Here is a 21,853-nt window from a genome sequence, read left to right on the forward strand (position 1 = left end):
AAAACAGCATTTTTGGATGTATACATCCAAAATTACTCTTTAAAGGACCATAGATAATAAAGTCTGTCTTTTTATTTATTAGTTTTTCTCCCAGTATTGGAACGTACCAGTGTTTCTTTCATTGAACCAGATGAAGAATTGTATTTAACTTGTATTATGGGTCATGTTGTAAGAAAAATAAGCCCTGTATTTTGTTTATTTATTTAAAAAACATTTATTTATTTATTTGGTTGCACCGGGTCTTTGTTGTGGCAGGTGCACTCCTTAGTTGTGGCTCACCAGCTCTTAGTTGCGGCACACGGGCTCCTTAGTTGTGGCATGCAAACTCTTAGTTCCGGCATGCATGTGGGATCCAGTTTCCCGACCAGGGATTGAACCTGGGCCTCCTGCACTGGGAGCATGGAGTCTTATCCACTGCGCCACCAGGCAAGTCCCAAGCCCTGTATTTTAAAAACTATCAGCAGGCTTAGTTCCATGAAATGCTCACACTGATAAGTAGCATGTGGGGGATGGGGAGCACTGAGTGAGATTCAGCAGATTCACTTCTCACATTTCATATTCTTTATGAACTAAAAACTATAATTATGAACTTATTAGTAATGGTTTTATAATCCATATTTCGCTGGCTCCTGGCTTCCCTGCTGTTGCAGGACCTCCAGCTCCTTGCAAAGTCCCCTGCCCATAATTTCTAAGAGCCTGTGGAGAGTGTTCTACATGGACTCAAGAACAAGTCTTGTCTGTGGCCACATGGATGTCTGCTGCTGAGATTTCTGCTGTCTTTGAACACTTCTGGCACTCATCACTGAGTCAGTCCCATTAAGCCAGGTCACCACAACCTTCTACTGGACATTTTCATGATCTACAGTGTGGTTCTCAAGGAATCAAAATGCTTCTGTGTTTGCTGGAGTCTCCAATACTGCAAAATTGTATCGTATTTCCTCAGAAGTAGAAAAAACACCCAATCACTCATCTTTGGATTATATTTTGTGATGTAATAAAGATTTTAGTGCACTCCTATTTCTGGTTATGGTGCTTTCCAAGAGGAGTCCATGAGACTGCATGAGAGTATGAATCTTTAAGATAGGTAAGCATTGTCCTCTCAATCCAAGAGTTAACATTCAAAATTGGTTCAGCTGGCCTGGTACGGGCATTGACCAAGTGGAATACTGACTAGTGCATTGTAGCAGTGCAAACTGATCAAAAAGTAGCCTGGCCAACACCCTCCTTGATGGCACCCACACTTCTTGGCAGTCTTTCTGCCAAAACCCTTATGTAAATCACCCTCTTGGCAGTCTAGACCCACTAATTTGCCAGATATGCCAAGATATGTTTGAACCCCAGTGGTGGACAGAGGTTTGTCTCAAGCTGTGATTCTCTGTTAAGTATTTGAATGCACCTACTTTTTAAAATTTGATACCCAAGTTATATTGCAGCAACAATAATGGAAAAAAATTTAATGTAAGAAAAAACTTTCAGAAAACCAACAAATCAATAAATCAAATGTTTTTATTCTTGGACATTTCCTCAGAGTCCCTCTCCATATGCAAATATTTTATAAAGTTCTAATTTTAACGGTTATAATTAGGTTTCACTTTTTCAATTGTAATCATATTACTCATTTTGCCAGCATTTACTGAGTTCCTATTATGTGCACAGCATCAACTGAGGTCAAGAGAAATGCTTTACATCTCCATGTAATTCCATTTAAGCAGGAAGAAAGATAAAAGGTAAACTATGTGTGTCTTTTGGCAACTCCTGTTGATGAATTTTTCACTTGATGGTTTCTCTGGTGCTTAGAAGTACTTCATTTTAACTCCTCTCATGCTAGATTAAAAGCTTAACCTCTACGGAATAGTTTACTTACATAGCGTTCCAGCTGACTTTGCTCTGTAAGAGATTTGTTTTGAATTCTGAAGGAGCCCATACCCTTTTGACCTTGAAAATATTAAAACATATATAGTTTATAGTTTAAACATGTATAGTTTTTAGTTTTCTCAATTTGCTGTGAGCAAACGTGTTTCCCACCATATCTGGCACAGTTCTGGGCATGCAGCAGACACATAATAAACACTTCCTAATGGAATCAGGATATTCAATATTGTGTTTTTCAAACACAAACCCAGCAACATTTATAAAACTTTCATAGAACCACAGCCAAAGCATTTAACGATAAAAATTGGAGTAACTGGATCACTTTTTTTTTTTTAATATTTATTTATTTATTTGGCTGTGCCGGTCTTAGTTGTGGCTTGCAGGATCTTTGTTGCTGCATGTGGGATCTTCATTGCGGCATGCAGACTTCTTAGTTCTGTTATGCAGACTTAGTTGCAGCATGCATTCAGGATCTAGTTCCCCGACCAGGGATTGAACCTGGGCCCCCCGCATTGGGAGTGTGGAATCTTACCCACTGGACCACCAGGGAAGTCCCAACTGGATCACTTTTGATAGGAAGACTAAATGTAAAACTGCATTCAAATTGTAAAGACATAATTCGAGAAAATAGAAGAGGACTGAAAAGAGGATGTGCTCAGCTGTCTCAGACATGTTGATTCCTCAAAAAGAAAAAAAAAATCTGTGTTAGTATTTTTCTGAGACTCTTGAATGCTCCTAAAAAGTAGTAAGAATCATTTAGGATTCTTTTTCCTGAATTATTACTTTTATCTTCAAGTAATGGGCACTATCAATACATATACAGTATAAATTATAAAAATAATGAATAATAGACACAGAAAAATATTAATGGGTTTACAACACTGAGCTATAAACCTTCCGCCAAGAATCCTTTCTGGTCTGATATATGGTACTTCCTACTACCCTCTCATCTGGATGTCATACAGGGACACACACTCCTTGGGGCTTTGTGCATTCTCTCCCATCCCCTTTCAGAATTCCATCCCACAGGGCACAGGAATGAAGTCAGAGCAATGATGCCTCTTGATGGCCACAATCCAAATGAAACTGTGGCCTGACTGAAGAAGACAGGCCGTCTCTGCATTCTGGAATTCCTTCTTGGATAATCCATGGGACTTAATTTCTCTTCAAGTGTTTCCCCCAACTCCAAGTTGAGCTGTTTAATAGCCAAGAAACAGAATGCCAATTTTCTTGTAACTTTCACATTCAGCATCAACCAGATATAAAGACCTAGAGTTTTCGGCTTCCCTGGTGGCGCAGTGGTTGAGAGTCCGCCTGCCGATGCAGGGGACATGGGTTCATGCCCCGGTCTGGGAAGATCCCACATGCTACAGAGCAGCTGGGCCGCTGAGCCTACGCGTCTGGAGCTTGTGCTCTGCAACGGGAGAGGCCACAACAGTGAGAGGCCCGTATACCGCAAAAAAAAAAAAAAAAAGACCTAGAGTTTTGCTGTATTCTCAGATGTGAGTCCTATTTCCATGTGAACAAGAAAATATGACCATTTCTGATTTACTGCTGGCTAATGAGTTCTTAAAGTATTTGTTCCAACTGAGAGTTTTGCACTTTTAATTTAATACATTTAATGCACATAAAACAAGGCTGAATCACCTAGAATGTTGTAAAGTATACTTAAGTCAAAGTATTCAATCAATACATACTTATTGTTTTCAATTCATGTGGATTCACTTATTCAGTTCAATGTGGAAATATTTACACTCTTATCTAAAGAAGCCCTTTCTTAAAATTGTGAATAGAAATGGAGTAAAAGAAATAAAATTGAAACAGCTCAAAATAATCTAATCAGTTATAATGTATTAACCACATGATTATACCCTCTTTGGAGCAAAAATATGACAAGCATAAAAAACTAAAAGGATTCACCGAGTGCTTTCTTTTTAGATAGTATACTTCTTTAGATGTTAAATTAGAGTATTTATATGATCAAAGGCTTGATATGAAACTTTTAATATAACCAGAGTCTACTTCATAGTGGCAATGTTTCAAACACTGTCCCTCTTCTTTCTGGGTAGTCATCCATTATTTTCCCATTTGGGCACACCCCATTGGTTATAAGAAGCATGATGAAATATGCTGTCTTGTTACCCTGGGCACATTTTCAGCAACGGGAAAAACCACACAGTGTATGTTACCTCAGAGGCTCTCCTGCAGTGACAATGTCTTACATCTGCTACCTCCCATAATTCTCCATTGTCTACAAGATTTCTCGGTATAACATTCAAAGCTTTTTCAAATCTGGCCCCAAACTACCTTTTTTTTTTTTTTTTCGCGGTACGTGGGCCTCTTACTGTTGTGGCCTCTCTCGCTGCGGAGCACAGGCTCCGGATGCGTAGGCTCAGCGGCCATGGCTCACGGGCCCAGCCGCTCCGCGGCATGTGGGATCTTCCCGGACCGGGGCACGAACCCCTGTCCCCCTGCATCGGCAGGCAGACTCTCAACCACTGCGCCACCAGGGAAGCCCCCAAACTACCTTTTAAGCTTTATCGTCCATTAGTCTCCTCTATCGGCTTTCTATTATAGCCAAACTGGTTTTCCTATAGTCAAATGAACAGACTCACACTGTCCTTAATTGCTCTGACAGCTGGATCCACCTAAGTTTACTAAGCGGGTTTGTCTGATGGGTTGGAAATGAAGTGGTAGAAAATAGTTTACTTCCACTTTCCTTTCTTCATCTCCAAATCCTACTACCCATCCTTTAAGATTCACTTTAGATTGAAGTGTCCTCCATTTACCTATTTTAAATAGGACAGCATGACCAATTCATTTGAGCATGAGTAACAAACATATTAGCAAATTATGTTCTGCCTTACAACTTATGGATTCAAATATGATCTTAAATAATTACTTATTTAGCTTTTCATGAGGTTGTTTCCCCAGAGGATAAGTTCACTAAGGGCACAGAGCCACTCAGGTGGCTCATGTACTTCTTTATATCAGGTGCCTAGCAGATGTCTTGCATATAACAAATGTTGGCTAGTTTTATTAATACAGTGTATAATTTATAATACAAAGGCTTATCAGTAGAAATGTTAGCATTGGAAAGCTTTGCTGAGAAATTTGGAGTTTTTGTTAAGAATTCCATGTAATGAGAGCCATTCTGAGGAATATGTGAATCACAGTAAAGAAAAGGGAGCCAATTCCCTTTTAAAACCCAACAAACATTGATTTATTGTAAAAATATGACATGAAAACAGTTAAAGTGAATATTTTCATCTATAATATGCCAATATATTAACAAAATTATTCTAATTTCTGTCTTCCTTTTCAATATGTTCATATTTTGCAGAATTGGAAATTGGTAATATACAATCAAGTTCTATATTTTTTAATTAGTATTAAGTTGCTATTAGTCTTTGTATTTATTCTTTTTTCTGTTTACATAATATGGACTTAGTAGAACATAATTTACTTAACTACACCTTTATTATCTGATACTGTTTCCCTTTCTTTTCTCTAGGCCCAGCTCTTACATGCTACATAATTTCAAACTACCTCCAGTTCTCTGATACCCTGTAACATATATTTCCGCCATTGCATAACTTCTTTTTGCCTAGAATGTTCTTCCCTTCCATCATCTAAAAAACTAATCTTTGTTTAAAACAGTGGTCTACAAGATGAATGGATAAAGATGTGGCACATATAAAAAATGGAGTATTACTTAGCCATAAAAAGAAACAAAATTGAGTTATTTGTAGTGAGGTGGATGGACCTAGAGTCTGTCATACAGAGTGAAGTAAGAAAGAAAAAAACAAATACCATATGCTAATGCATATATATGGAATCTAAAAAAAAAAAAATGGTACTGATGAACCTAGTTGCAGGGCAGGAATAAAGAGGTAGACATAGAGAATGGACTTGATGACATGGGGTGGGAGGGTGAAGCTGGGGCAAAGTGAGAGGAGCATCAACATACATATACTACCGAATGTAAAATAGTTGGCTGGTGGGAAGCAGCAGCATAGCACAGGGAGATCGGCTCAGTGCTTTGCAATGACCTAGAGCAGTGGGATAGGGAGGTTGGGAGGGAGGCTCAAGAGGGAGGGGACATGGGGAAATGTGTATGCATATGGCTGATTCACTTTGCTGTACAACAGAAACTAACACAGTATCGTGAAGCAATTATACTCCAATAAAGATCTATTAAAAAAACCCCCAAAAAACAGCAAAAAAAACAGTGGTCTACAAACTTTTTTGTTCTTACACTGTACTAGTAAAAAATTTTAATATCAACCCCCCAATATTCTGCATATTTATAAAACATATACTCTTGAGCTAACATGATATGCATATATAAGACATATACAGGAATAAAAAAGGATAACAGGCATAATAAACAATATTTTAAAACAACATTATTTAAAGCCCAATACTTTTTAAAAAATTAATTAATTAATTTTTGGCTGCATTGGGTCTTTGTTGCTGCGCGCAGGCTTTCTCTAGTTGTGGTGAGCGGGGGCTACTCTTTGTTGCAGTGCATGGGCTTCTCATTCCTGTGGCCTCTCGTTGCGGAGCACGGGCTCTAGGTGCGTGGGCTTCAGTAGTTGTGGCGCACGGGCTTACTTGCTCTGTGGCATGTACGAATCTTCCTGGTCCACGGTTTGAACCCATGTCCCTTGCATTGGCAGGCGGATTCTTAACCACTGCGCCACCAGGGAAGTACCCCCAATACTTTTTTATTCTCACCGCTAACCACCCGCCCCCCCAAATTATTAACTGTCCCAGATGCATAGTCTTTAAACATTTTGGTAATTGTGAAGACTTCACACTGGCATTAGCTATATGTCATACTTAACCTTAGGGTAAATTTTGACTAAAAAATAGTGGATGGTTCATATTTCAAAAATTCCAAAAATTTCAGGCCTACTTCTTGTCAAATTTGATTAGCTCATTATTGTTTTTAACCTACTGATGTGACTGATGAAGAGTTCCTACTAAGAGTAGAATGTGAGCTTTGCCATTTTGTTTGTTCTTTTATCTACACTTTATTTGCAGGAATCATTTTCAATCTATGAGGGTCAAGTTAGTTAAAAATCAAATAATATGACTGCAAATCCATTAATTAAGCACAAGTAAAGTGTCGTATGTTGCTGAAATTTTTAAAAAGCAGGAGGGTACCGTATATTCACAATCCCTTCTAGGCTGTGGATTCATCCCCTTCCTTTAGGAAAACTGTATGGTGGACCATGTGACTCCTTCCTTTGACATAGGGACTGAGGAGGGCACCACTGTCTACCAGTATATTAACCACTGGAAAGGTAATTTCTTACGTTTTAAGATAAAAATAAGATTTAGTAGTTCTAGCATTCCAAAGGATCATCCCATACAACCTCTGGGTATATACACGCAACTTTGGAGACCGGTAGTTTAAATACAACTTGGAAAATGATCTCTGGGCCACTTTTCTTCCATAGCTGCCCAGATCACATTGTGGTGTTGTCTGTTTACACGTCTCCACTCTACAAGAGCTCCCCCTAAGACTGGAGCAAGACAGTCACCTCTGAATGACTTTTATTCATCTTCACAGTCCTGTATTCCTAAGACTTGGCACAGTGTCCTATAAATCAAATTGATTTAATCAAACTGAGCGATTTCACACTGCTACTTCTTTTCTTTGGTTCGTCTGCAGTCTTACCTTTGTTTTCTCTTTTTAAGTATTTTGTTTCTTATGTAAAGGTGGAAAATGAAGACAATACTGGAAATCATGAATACAGTAAGTATCATCCAAAATGCCATCAAAATGAATATTTCTAGACTCTTATGTGTGGGTGTGCAAGCACACACACATATGCAATTTTACATAAATGGGATAAACAATATTATTTTTTGATGGAGAGCAGAGTAATCTAGTATAAAGAAGCTGGATCAAATATACTCAGCTGTAGATTCCATCCCAGCTCTGCCATTTTCTAACTGTGTGGCCTTGATCAATGTACTTATTGCTCATCCCCCCTCCCCAATCTATTAACAAAAGAGTTAATAATGGCTGTCTCTGGAGGTTCAGGGAAGGACTGAACAGGCACTCAGTAAATGCAAAATCTTTTCCTTCCTCTTAATCTTCACATCGACCTTGTTATTGGAGGGTTTTCCTAGAGTTCATTACTAAACAACTCTTTTCCATCTTACAGTATCTGCAAATATCTGGAGCAGAGACCATATCTTATTAAATTTTGAAGGCCAGCACCCAACAACATTTAGGTATTTAATATACGTTGGCTAACTAAATGAGGTCCTAGGAAGAGTTTGCTAGTGAACATCTGTTTGTACTGACTGACCCTGGGTTCATCTAAATAAACAGCATCTCATATTCTATTTGCTATCTTCATTATTAAACCTGCATATATTTTCTTCTAGTTTCAATTAAAAATGCAGCTAAGTGATTCTGAGCTATTGTGTAGTTTCCTCATTTGTAAAAACATAATAATAGTTCCATAACAGTACTTGGTAAACTTCATTAACGTAATAGTACTTCCCAAGTGCAAAGTGCTATACAAATACATGTAATTACTATAGAAGCCAGTTCATTGTGCATTTTAATTTATAACCGTTACCTTGTGGACAGGCTCACCAATCTCTTTTTTTTCCCCCTCTACTACACTACTTACCTGTTCTGTATCACCCAGCTTTCCTATATTCATCTTTTTCTAGTCCTCTGGTTGGTTACTGTGGCTCAGAATCACTGATCTTTGCAAGGGACCACCTGATGAGCCCTAAAGGAAACCAAACTATTAGAAACCAAACTAGGGGATGTATTCACAACCAGGCACACACAGTTGAAGACATAAGGCTTAGAATTTAAGATAAAGCAAGACCAGGAGAGGTGGGGACTATGTTTGAGAGAGAAGTACACGAGATCTGAATCCTGGTTCTGCTTACTTTAGCTCTGTGGACCTTAGGTAAGTCAGTACAACTTTCAGACCTTGAGTTTCCTCATCTTTTAAGTGGAGGCTGGTAACAGTACTTACGATTATAATTTGAGATAGCATGTGTGAAGCACTTAAGAACAGTGTCTGGCACATTATAAACACTCAGGAAGCATTAACTATTAAAATTATTAAAAACTGATAAATGGTTGACACCAGGCGGGAAGGTAGAGGAAGAATTTGAAAAGTCAGAGAAACAATCATGGAATGTTAATTTCAGTGGTTCTATATTTTCTCCTAAACTTCTCCCTCCTTATGTCCTAATTCTAGATTGAACTACTTTTATTTTTTCCTATAAAGTTTCCCCCCTCTTGGTCAGATTTTTTTTTTTTATTTTAAACAGCATCAGTTCAAAATATTTGAAGGCAGCAACAGTAAAGCTACTAATCATAACCCTAAGGTAGACTATTTTTGTACTTTATTATATACAAAAGAATAGCCATGTTTCCAATTTGTATAACCTAAACATTTGTTATTCACTTTCCCGCTGGTATAACTGGGAGTAGGGATGGGGAGTAAAGAGGAAGGCAGGATTTAGAGCTTTGCCTCACAGTGTTTTAGGGACTAGTGGCAAAGGTCTTTCATAATAGTTTGCAGGGAGAGGCAACAATCATTTGACAAAATTGCCACGCACTGAGTTTGCTTTTAACATTCTTTACCCTTCTCCATGGCATCCAGAGGCCTCATGTTCTCTCTTCATTGCAAAGAACAAGAGCTGCTACCACTCCTGGGCTATATAAAAAAACCTATGTCCAGGTTTGAGATTACAAATTGATTGCATGTTGGCCACATCTACCCTGGGATGTTTTTAATTCGGCCTGTAGGGTTTGGAAATATTGGTGTAAAAATCGAGGGATTTCATACAAAAATCCTGCTTTACGGTTTCTCTTGGGGGAAAAAACCAGAATACCTCAGAACACTGGATCCACATTCTTCAGGGTAACAATCTGCTAGAGCCGAACAGCTGCTCCTTTCAGTTACAGCAGGGACACTCCAATTTGCCACGTTGCTTATCATTCCCTATTGTTTTACACCAGGCCAGTTTCACTCATTTGCTTTGCTTTTCTGGCCCCTGTAGACATCTGAGTTTGCAAACACTATCTAGACCTTTCCGTTCTCCCATCAAAGCTTACTTTGTTCTGTCCCAAGTTCCTCATCAGTTTGACAAAGCAACATCTAGTTAACCTGACCAAGTATGTGTATTTTTATATGTGCTCCCAGAGATAGTATCTTAACAGAAAGGGATGACTCTGCAGGTGGAAATTACAGACACCACGGGACTGATGGCAACTGTCCTTTCTACTTTTTCTGTAGCCATACCTCACTGTCCTCAGGCAAACCACGGGAATCTGACCACTGGCCTACGTGCGAAATCAACTTATATAGTACTTTTATAGATCACCCTAGTTCCAAAGAACCAAAAACTACAAAGGGCTATTCTGACTCCCTGTTTCCTCAGAGTCTTCGGGATATCCGACCTGACGGCACTTCCCCTCACCTGCTTTTGGGGCCCGTTCTGCGCTGGGCAGTCGCGCCCGAAGAGCGCGCGCAGCCAGCATGAGCTCATTTCTCAGGGGCGTTTCTGGAAGGCCGGGTTTGGCCTGGCGCACGAGGCGCAGTCGCCCTCACTCTTATCAATGGCCTCCGCGACTGGGCGGGGCGCGGCCGCCGAGGGGCGCTGCCTGTCTGGAAGCTTTGTTCTCAGTTTAGCGCCCGAGAACTCGCACCCAGCCGGGGAGGCGCCCTGAATCCGTCTGGCCCTTCCTGGGAAGACGCCGGCGCTCGGGACGCGCTCTCTTGGGCGGAGGGGAGCCTCGGGCGCGCAGAATTAGCCTCGCCCCGCCGAGAGCCTCCAGTGGGTGGGGAGACCCCTCAACCCTCCGTTCGCTCGAGCGCTCGGAGCCCAGCGCCGCCGACCACAGTAGTTTCACACCGGCTCGCGAAGGGCTCGCGCTCCCTATCTGCAAGTTTCCACACAAGCTGCAAGTAGCCGCAGGCGAGCCCGTCTAACCACCCGCCACGACCCCAGTCCCGATTCTCCCCGCTCCAGGGACCGCCACCGGAGACCGAAGGCCAATCACACTGCAGCTAGGTCTTGCGATTGGACGGCAGCGAGAGCCGATTGGCTGCCGCTACGGGTTTCGGCCTCCCTCCTTTTCCCTTTTGCCCCGACTCCGGCTCCAGAGCTTCAGGCCAATGAGAAGGCGCTTTATAGATGCCCTCCCTTCGCTCTCAACTTCTCCCCACCTCGTCGAGGGAGGGGACGTCCTGACTGGCCAGACTGTCCTCGGAAGCCCCATTCCTTCACCAATCACCGAGGGAGGTGCACTCCCAGCGGAGTTTCGGCCAATTACAAAGCGGCCACGGCGCCCAGCCGTGCGGTTTCACCAGCGACTCCGGGCTTCACCGTCCTTAACTCTTCAAGCATTTTCCTGAGGGCCGGCGACTCCGATTGGTCACTGTTGCCATTGTCGAATTTCTCCTCCAGCCAGCCACAAGACAAGGCGAACCCACCTTCTTCTCGGTCGGCTATCTTCGGCATTTTCCGTCCTTGGGCGTGAATTTCCAGCGACACTTTCTAATTGGCTCCTCAGGTCGATCGGCTTTTTCCGGGAGGATCTGCAAACAAACGACATCCGTGATTGGTTCCGCTCGGGCTTCGGCTCCCCTACCGAAGGGGGAGGACACTCGGCTCGGCCGGCGATTCCCAGACGCCTGTTACGCGGACGCGGGGGCGCTGGGCGGTGTAAGGCTGGGTGGGGGAGGAAGGAGGCGGAGGACGAGTAGGAGGGGGGAGGGGGAGTGGGGAAAAGCTAGGCGGCTGCGCAGACGGCACTCCTCACACAGAGCTGCCCCCGACCCGGGCGAATGCAGGTTTGTGCTGGTGCTGCCGCTGCCGCCGCCGCCGCCGCCGCCGCCCGGGCCGAGTGACAAAGGAAGGAAGGAAGCGAGGAGGAGCCGGCCCTGCAGCCACTGACAGGGCCCGGGCTGGGGGCAAAGCGCGGACACTTCCTGAGCGGGACCGTGCAGAAGCGAGGGGCGGGAGGGCGGCCGCGCTGGTGCCTTGGACGGGGGAGGGGGCCCCGAGGGACGGAAGCGGTTGCTGGGTTCCCATGTCCCCGGCGTATGGGGAGCAGTCGAGGAGCCGCTGCCTGGGGTCTGAAGGGAGCTGCCTCCGCCACCGCCGCCGCCATGGCCGCTGGATCCAGCCGCCGAGTGCAGCTGCTCCTGGCGCAATGAGGAGGGGAGCCGCCGCCACCGCCCGCCTCTGACTGACTCGCGACTCCGCCGCCTTCCAGTTCGCCGGGCCCCTGCCGTCAGGCCGCCGGATCCCGCCGCTGTCGGAGCCGCAGCGTTTCCCGACGCATCTCCGAGCCACCCCCTCCCTCTCCCTCCCTCCTTCCCATCCCCCTTTCTTTTCAAGCGTGAGACTCGTGATCCTTCCGCCGCTTCCCTTCTTCATTGACTCGGAAAAAAAATCCCCGAGGAAAATATAATATTCAGAGTACTTATTTTCAATCAAGTATCTGCCCCCGTTTCACGTGATATATATTTTTTAGGACCTCCCAACCATTTCTCCCTTCCAAGGAAAGGGAGGGGAAAGAATTGTATTTTTTTCCCAGCTCCCGATCATCTATATGTTAAATATCCGTACTGATCTGTCTTCAAGGAGAAATACATCGCTCGCTTTTTTTTATAGCTGTACAAAAGGAGTGAAAAGCCAAGAGGACGAAGTCTTTTTCTTGTGGGAGAACTTAATGCTGCATTTATCATTAACCTAACACCCCAACATAAAACAAAAGGAAGAAGAGGAGGAAGGAAGGAAAAGAAGGTGATTCGGAAAGAGAGTGATCATGTCAGGGCGGCCCAGAACCACCTCCTTTGCGGAGAGCTGCAAGCCAGTGCAGCAGCCTTCAGCTTTTGGCAGCATGAAAGTTAGCAGTGAGTATTGATTTTATTTTACACCCCCTTTCCACCTCACCCTTTAAATAAGAGACTTTAAAATATCAGGATCTTAAAATATGAGACCTTCTGATATAACAGCCGGAGGTAATGGAAAAGGGCAAAAACCTGTCTTCAGTCAAGGATGAGGCAGCTCCCTCTTTTCTCCTCCCATATCCCCTCCCCCGGTCTTATTAACCTTGAATTGAGGGAATATGATTTTTATTTGGATGATTCGATCTGAAACTTAGTTCTTTTCATATAGTTTTCTTGCAGTTGATAGCTTTATCAAGCGGTTGAGTTTTTCCATCTTAGAATAGCGATGGAAGTGGTTACTTGCTCATCCTTTTGAATAAAGCGAAGGACAAGACTCATAAACCATTATGTGCCTTTGCAGAATGTGTCTTTTGGAATGAGGGATAGTTTAGTTAGCTCAGGTCTCAGGGGTTATCATAGTTTTGTATACTTAATAGAGGAGCTAAATGTCACTGTCTCGTAACATTTCTTTCTTGCCTATGTGACTATACAAAGTATGTGTTCATAATCTAGAGATGAACTTGCTCCGTAACCACATTACGGTTTGGAGGCAAGCTTTGATTCTTCCCTTTAGAAGGGACCGGTGGGGCTGATTGATATGCAGTAGCAGTAGTATCTCAACATGCATTGTTCTAAATTGGATAAGTGGTATAATATGTTATCTCTTAACCTTTCCGTTTTGACATTACCAATCTACCACTATAGAATTAACGTTTAATCAAAAGGTAATTTGGAAGTATGTCCAAGTTTTGATTGGGGCTTGTATTGTCATGTTGCCAAATGCTAAGTTGAATGTTAATTGTCACTGACTCATCATTAAAGTTCAGTTTTAGGGTGCCATTGCACTCAGTACTTGCTAAATGATCTAGAGTTCAGGGGTTCCTTCTTAAGACTATTTAAAATACTCTTGCATTGGTTTCCTGTTGAATTTAGGTAAGACTATGGAGTTAGAAGAATATGGATTTAGACCTTTCCATCATAGGTTTTGCAGAAGGCTGTGGTCCTGCATATAATAGGGATACTTGGGCTGTGTTCAAGGTTGTTGCTAGACTGTACCGTCTTCCCTGATTTGTGCAGAAAAGTCTATGTTGAGTGTCCAAGTCTATACTAAGTGTCCAATGTTCTAATGTTCTCTCTATATGTGGATATGTTTATGTGGTATTTAATGACAGTTTATTTAAACATACTTACAGAATTTGACAAAAATATCTGTATTGTTTCCTTATTCCTCCAGAAAGGGGCATGATGAGGGCAAAGAAAAACTGTTTTGCTGCCTAGAAGGAGAGAATTGAACTGAGATTTTTAAAAAGTATTTGCTGTTATATGAAGTTGATTATGTCCTTAAGCAACATAAAATGATCACTCTTATTTGAACTCAGAATTTCAATTTATTTTGGCTTTTGGAACTTGCCTGAAACAGGGTAGTCTAAGATAATAACTGAATGGGAGATTATTTTTGAGAGTTAAGTTTTTTTTTGGTGACTAGCTAGTTCAGAATGCAGGGTATGTGAAGAGGGAAGCTGATGATGCATCTTTCAGGGAATGGTCAAGCTTTCTAAGCACTTCATGGGGTCATTTGAGAGGAATATTTTAAAATTCTGGGGTAATTTTCTGCTGTGATGAAGCAAATCTTATAATAGCTACTTAAGAGCCTCTTGTGGTACTGGAGTGTTAGGATGTTTTTCATCTTGGTTTAAAAACCACTTGAAATCAATTTTAGGTAATTAATGTATTAGATCTATTTCAGAGAGCAAAATAGGATAGCTTATAATATTAAATTTGGGGACTTTTCATTTAATTTCCAGGATTCTCTTTGAATCCTGTGTGGATGTTGCCTGAGGATGGAGTAACCCTTGCAAAGTGTGCAGGTTAAAATGTTGACTTTTCTGTTACCATATAGGTCAACCTAACATTTTAAAAGTTGGAGATCAGTGCTAATTATGTGTTTTTGACAACCCTAACTTTAAGGACATTTTGGAAGAAAGGGGAGTAATTAAGCGTTTGTTGGAGTGTTAGTGTTCTAAGGGACCCCTGTTCAAATGAGAGATACGTAAGAAATTATAGTCCTTGGCCTGAAAAGCTTGTCAGTTGTTGAGACAGGTTATAGGTCAAAATGTGAAAACAATATCATGATGACTGCAAGATTATAAATGCAAACAGAAGTGCTTCGTTCAGAGGGACAAGAAATGAAGGGATGAGGTAGAGGGCTGGAGAGAGAAGACTTCTGTAGAGGTGTGTTTTAAGACAGGTGTTAAAGGAGGCAGTAACTTGAATTGACAGAGAAGCATAGAGGATTCTAGATGGAAGGAATGGACAGACGCACAGAGGTGGTGATTTTTGTATTTATAAAGCAGGTTAGTAAATCTGAATGAAAGGGGCCTAAATAGGAAAATAAGAGGAGATGGAATTTGAGAAATGTGTTAACTGATGGAGGGCAAAGGGGGTCTGTAAGAGTTTGGTTGAGATTCAAGAGAGATTGGTATTTACTGTAGGTTGCTGAACGAAATATTTGAAGACGATCTGGGCAGCTGAGTTGATGGGTTAGTAGCAAAACATCAGAGCCATTTTAGGGAGTAGTAGGGTATGTCATGAAGAATGAGAATATAAAGTGTGAAAATGAGATGAAAGCACATTTGCGAGACAGCGTGAATGAAGAACTGGCAGGGCTTTGGATTGGATTGAAGGGGAATATTTGGGAAGGAGTCAGGAGTTAAAAATAAATTCTGATGTTACTGGTCTGGAAGATTTGACCACCAAGTTATATTGTTGATTGTAATGGGAAAGTTGAGAAAGTGCTGAGATGAGAGGGTAGTTGAGTTCACTTTTTAAAAATTTAATATACAATAGGTTTTCTTGAAATTCAGAGGCAGCAGTTGGTTACTGGCAATGATATTTAACTTTACAGTCTTGAACTGTTTCTAATTTTTCTGAACCCAAAACTGTCAGATTTATTTTCAGGACTAGTAAACTAAAGGTTTTTATTTATATGCATTCCATTTAAAGTCCTAAAAAAGAAAATAATTTTTTATGTAGATTCAAAAACCTCACACTTGAAACTTAGTTATAATAACCCGATGGTAATTTATTTGAAAACAATGAAAATATTTTTTGGGCTAAACCGTGACATAAAAATTTTAGATATTTTATACAGCCTTTAATTTAATCTTCGGTACTTGCTTAAAACTAGTTTTTCATAAATAATGGTTATTCTTAAGTAAACCTTGCATTTAAAATAATGGTAATATGCAGACTCCAGCAGAAATTAAAAGTTGATTTTATAACAAGTATTTTTTGCCTTTTTTTGTTGAGCTAAGTTTAAAACAGTGTATTTGAATTTTTTTTTTGGCTGCGTTGGGTCTTCGTTGCTACACGTGGGCTCTCTCTAGTTGTGGTGCACGGGCTTCTCATTGCAGAGGCTTCTCTTGTTACAGAGCTCGGGCTCTAGGTGCTTGGGCTTCAGTAGTTGTGGCGTGTGGGCTCAGTAGTTGTGGCTCGTGGGCTCTAGAGCACAGGCTCAATAGTTGTGGTGCACGGGCTTAGTTGCTCCGCAGCATGGCGGATCTTCCCAGACCGGGGCTCGAACCCGTGTCCCCTGCATTGGCAAGCGGATTCTTAACCACTGTGCCACCAGGGAAGTCCCTGAATTTTTTTTTTTTTTTTTTTTTTACTCGCTATGGTGAACCCATTTTTTTTTGTCCTCGTCCATATTCAAGTGTTATTAAATAAATGTAAACAGTTATGAAGTTCTTCTGTAGAATCACATGATATTTTACTCAAAATAGAGAAAGTGAGGGACTGTCTATGGTGACTTTTGGTTAAAATATTAGTAACAAATCTTTTTGATAAACTGTTAGTGAAAATTTAGCTAGTTGTCTAGCTAAGTCAAGTTATTTCCTCATATAAAACTTTTTTAGATCAATTTTTTTTAGTGAAGTGAATAATTAATAGTAGTTGCATATTACTGTGCAGTATTTAGTTGTATGGTGACTAAAACCAAAGAGCAGGTGGCAACTTAGAGTTTTTCTATTCCAGAGGGAATTTAATCTCTTTGTGACACAAAAATCAGGTTATTAGAATGTAACCAATTTCTAGATTATCCATTGTGGAAGAGAGCTCATGTGTGAAACTGAAAACTAGACTTTTATTTTCATTGTTTTCATTCCTTTCCCAGCCAGCCCTTTCCAGAGTTGTTAAAAAAACTAGACCTTCATATAAAAATTGCATGCTCTCTTGTTACATGCACCTCTAGAATGCTAATTGTGAAATGACTTTAAGGCACAGTAGTGTACTAGGAAAAAACTTCAAGGGAACCCAGAGGTTCACAAATCAATTTATGACTGGTTGGGAATTGCATTTAGAAAATGAGGCGACATCTTCTCATTTCACTTGCATAGTTCAGCTGAAAATCAGTATATACTTGTATCCTGTGCTGTCTGCCCCTTGTTTTGGACTTAGGTTGCTGGTGTGAGATACTGTTTTGGAGAAACAGCAAGGCTGGGGAAGCAGCCTTAAGTGTCAGCAGCAGATTCTGAGACCAAGGGAGCTCTGTTTTTTTGTGTGCATTATGTGTAGAGAAGGCTGTGAAACGTGCATGTGCTGCAGTTCCATACATTTAATAACTCTCATGGGATTGTGGGACGGGGTGGGATTGGGCAGGCTGTGGGATTGTGGTGTCTCTTGTGATGCTCCACCCTGCAATAGGAGAATGGAGGGGCAGAGCATGTGGGTGTGATGGGATTATATGCTGGTACTAACAGAACTAACCTGATTTCCCAGATATTGTTCTACTAAGAACATAATCACCATGAGTAAATGAATTTATTGGAATGTTTAGCATCATTTTCTAGCCTATTTTTGGGGGGGAGGGGTTGGAGGAGATAGTATGGAAAGGGAACCTTGCATGATTGCAAGGATAGAAGCATTTTCATGGTTCACTGGTTTTAAAGTAGAGGTTGCAATCTTTGCTTCTATCTTGGGTTGTACAAATCATCCTTGGTTATATAAATTGTCTTTGACCTTGGTTGAGTGCGATATAGAAATGTATATTTATATGAAGACCTGTGTGAATAAAACAGCAAGGAAAAACTGACAGAGTTAAAGGAGAACAATTTGTTTTCCCAAGTTTCCTACCATTAAATTGATAAAATAAAGGGATATTTATTCTATTCTATTATTGAGTTTTTATTCTAGTTTTTTTTAAAAATGAGTTAATATTTAGCACGTGATGGACATTCAGTAAATTATTTCAGTTTATGCTCATGTCTGTAATATACTTGGTCTGAAACAAGATACAAAGACACAACTTTGTAGATTTGGATTCTTAGTTTATGATCTCCTTTCTCACTTTTGCTTATGTTTTGGGGAGAAAAGTGTACTTTCAAAGCGTGTGCAAGTTGAAATTCTGTAAGTGATTGAATCTTATATTTTTGTATTGAATAGTTTTCTTAGAAGCATTTTAGTGTGATCATATTGAGGCAATGATGTTTTGGTTATTTTGAAACTAATTTTGCCAAACCAGGTTTTCCTTTTGTCTCCAGGATACCATGGCCAACAATGGCATGAATATGAACCTTTAACGTGTTCCTTTATTAACATAGTTTGGAGTTGTCAATTTCTTGATTGTCCTTTCAAATCAATTTAATAATGAAAAGTAAACATTCCTGACGAACGAGGCACTATTTTCCTAGAAACTTGTATTTTTAAAATTTTAAACTTTTTTTTGGCTGCACCACGAGGCTTGTGGGATCTGAGTTCCCGGACCAGGGATTGAACTTGGGCCACGGTATTGAAAGCCCGGAATCCTAACCACTAGGCCACTAGCAAACTCCCATAGAAACTTGTATTTTAGATGGTGGTATAATTTAAATGAACTTACAGTCCTAGGATTTAATGAGCATGCCCTAATGCCAAAGAGATGGTAGGTAGGCAGGCAAAAATATTGGTAACATTGGTGCAAAGCAGTAACATTAATACTCCATTTTTTCATTACCATTAATTGTATCATGTTGAATTCCTTGGCTTAGGAAGCCAAAAATAAGTAGGTTGCTTTAATAGAAAGGGGCTGTGAATAATAACGTGATTGACTTGTGATATGTCTATTGAATGTTTATTAAATGCTAATAAGCAATCTGCTAAATTCTTTACATGCAACAGCTCATTTTAATCATTACAACTCTACAAAGTAGCTAATACTATTATCCCCACCTTATAGATAGGTAAATGACATTTAGAGAAGTGAAGCCACTTGTCCAAGATTACCTGACTAGAAGATTGCTCTGCTAGAATTCAAATACAGGCATTCTGATTCTAGAGCTCTTGCTCTTTATTGTATATTTTATAGAGAATGGATTGCTGTTGCCTTAACACTTGGATTCCAAGTGTTAAGCTAAAGTGCCTTTTCTTTTAGGATAGTCTTTCATTGATAATTTAGCAGTGACTGTGTAAGACTTTCATGATTGGTACCTCTTTTGAAATTAGTTTCAGGCATGCCTGTCAGCAAATATAGTATTTAATTACTTACAGTTATATTGGAAAAAATTCTCAATTCTTTTAAGATTTCAGGGAAAACTTGTTAAGACAAACATTGATGAAAATGTTAGGGCTTATGATGGCACAAAAAGAAAAATAAGTTATGGTATTTTTTTGTTTAATGTTCAGTTGGAGCACTGGTTTTTATTGAAAAGTACTGATTGATCGTAAGTAAATCTGGTGTATTTATATTTCCAGGTAATATTAGAATGTGATTCTACAAATTAGCCATTATTATTTTTTTTTTGGCGGTACGTGGGCCTCTCACTGTTGCGGCCTCTCCCGTTGCGGAGCACAGGCTCCGGACGTGCAGGCTCAGCGGCCATGGCTCACAGGCCCAGCCGCTCCGCGGCATGTGGGATTTTCCCAGACCGGTTTGTGTCCCCTGCATCGGCAGGCGGACTCTCAACCACTGCGCCACCAGGGAAGCCCCAAATTAGCCATTATTAAGGATTATTTCTCTCCATCTCTTCCTATAGGTTGTGAAGTATTTTAAGTGTTCTACTCTTTATTTTAATATTTGACAGCAAACTTCATGAAATTTTATTATATGTACACAACCAATTAGTCAAGTATCTGTCGGACACTTGTTATGTCTGGAACTGTGAGCCTTCAGGTTGTTGTACTTGTTGTTAAAGAATAACAGCTATGCATCAATGTGCAGTTGGGTTATTTGGAACATCACCTTTTTGGAATTCGTTGGTATTTGACAATCAGGAAGTGAACCAAAAATCCCCACACAAATGGTGCATACTCTTTCCTCATAGGTTATTTTTTGGCTTTTATTTAGAGTTCTTTTTTTATTCTTTAACACATAGCTCTAAGTCATTCAATTGTCTTTTTTTTTTTTAAAACTGCGAATTAGAAGGGACTGAATTACACTGATATTAAGCATTACACCTTCTAAAAAGTATAGACAGACAGTTCAGGAAAACAAGCATATTGCGATTACTTGGTGTAGCCTCACACAACCCCAGGGGAAATCACTCTGATAATTGTTCAAAATTTTGGTCTAGGGAAGGTTAAATTATACTAACTTCACTCTCTCAAAAGGACAGGAGTCAGGAAGGTCTCTTCTGGGTAGCTGGGATTCTCAACTTCTCACTGCATTAAACAGTCTCTAATTTCTTGGTTACCTGAAGTGATGAGGAAGAGAACTGGGTCATCTCTGTCTGGTTGACCAATTCCAGTTGGCTTTCAGTGATAACGGATGAAGGTACTAAAGTCTTCAGTATGCTAGCCCAGAGTATCGTTTCCAACTCTTTCTTCCATTGCCCATCTATGTATATTACTCAGCAACAGCATTTTATCTGATTTAAGATTTGTTGTCTTATTTTTTCTTCTGTGGTATATATGGAGTTGCTGTTTGGATTTTGACATGCCCATACCTTTGTGGAATGCTTAGAAGGCACTGCATGGAGTCATTTAAGCTTTCTTATGAATTATGATTAGCTGTTAGAGAGTCACTTTACCAAATACACTATGGCCTCTATAATGAGAATTGAAAAGGTGGGTATCTTAATTGTTGACCTGAAGAAAAAGGACAACCATGACAACGTACTTTTTTTCTCTTTTGGAGGTCTAAGAAATTTTTAGGGGCTTAATTGACTAATATAAGTGAGAAGATGTTTCAGATTTCTTTCTAAGGAAGGCTAACCTATCTTTTAAAAATGTGACTCCCTCTACTTCCCCTTATTCCGTAAAATCAGTTAATTCTTTTAAATTGATTAACCACTTTCTTCATGATCTGTGTGGAAGTTATTGAGTTGAATCGAGCTGCTAATCCTAGACTTTTGAATTCATAAAGGCAGCACCTGGAGAATTGGAGTGCTGGAGTTATGCCTGGCATCAGACTGACGGTATTGTAGGTGCATTTGCTGTCTTACTGGAATTTCAGAGCTTTCGCACTTTACACATTATTTAAACTCTGAAGGGAAGAGGGAAGCTTTGAGTTGGTAGGGTTTCAATAATAATAATAAATTGTATGTATATATGTGTATCATATTTACGTAATGTATAGTAATAATCGCAATAATAATATAAATTGGATGCTGTATGATAGACAATTCCATGTTTGTCTTATTTACATATTTTGCTTTTAAAAATGGAATTTATTCACATGATTCAAAATTTAAAAGTATTCAGTGATGTCTTCCTCCTCCTCCTGCTCTGTAACTACCAGTCCTCTTTCCTGGAGACAGTCAGCATTCCAATTTCTTAAGTATCCTTCCATAGATATTCTGAATCTTTACAGGTTATTTCTGCTATGAAATAACATTTTGTGTATGCAGACCTAAATTAACACTGGCTTTAGCATAAGAGTGTTAGAATTAAAACAAAATTTAAATCAGTTATTCTAGAAAATTGCTATTGTTTTTCATCCTAGTAGATTACTAAACCCTTATTTTTAGAATATGAGTTGGATGGGGAGTAAATACGAAGATGAGAGAGTGCTTCTCTTGGTAATAAGAGGTAAAATGATAACAGGCATAACCGAT

At 40.3% G+C, this 21,853-nt stretch overlaps 1 protein-coding gene and 1 long non-coding RNA gene across 2 annotated transcripts in view; one reads left to right on the forward strand and one right to left on the reverse strand.

Moving 5' to 3' along the window:
• Positions 1-2,239: 2,239 nt before the first annotated feature.
• LOC309822489 lies at positions 2,240-10,572 on the reverse strand. Its single transcript, XR_014296744.1, has 3 exons — positions 10,348-10,572; positions 8,532-8,636; positions 2,240-2,552 (listed from the first exon to the last, which is right to left on the reverse strand). It is a non-coding gene; the product is annotated as an uncharacterized lncRNA (long non-coding RNA).
• Positions 10,573-12,187: 1,615 nt separating this feature from the next.
• GSK3B (glycogen synthase kinase 3 beta) overlaps positions 12,188-21,853 on the forward strand; it is a 197,803-nt gene continuing 188,137 nt past the window's right edge. The window contains exon 1 of the mRNA XM_082654334.1: positions 12,188-12,791. Coding sequence (XP_082510460.1) covers positions 12,704-12,791 — 88 coding nt within the window. The 5' untranslated portion in view covers positions 12,188-12,703. The remainder of the gene's footprint in view (positions 12,792-21,853) is intronic.

Source organism: Grampus griseus (genome assembly GCF_964374135.1).
Source record: "Grampus griseus genome assembly, chromosome: 5".
Classification (NCBI taxonomy): domain Eukaryota; kingdom Metazoa; phylum Chordata; class Mammalia; order Artiodactyla; family Delphinidae; genus Grampus; species Grampus griseus.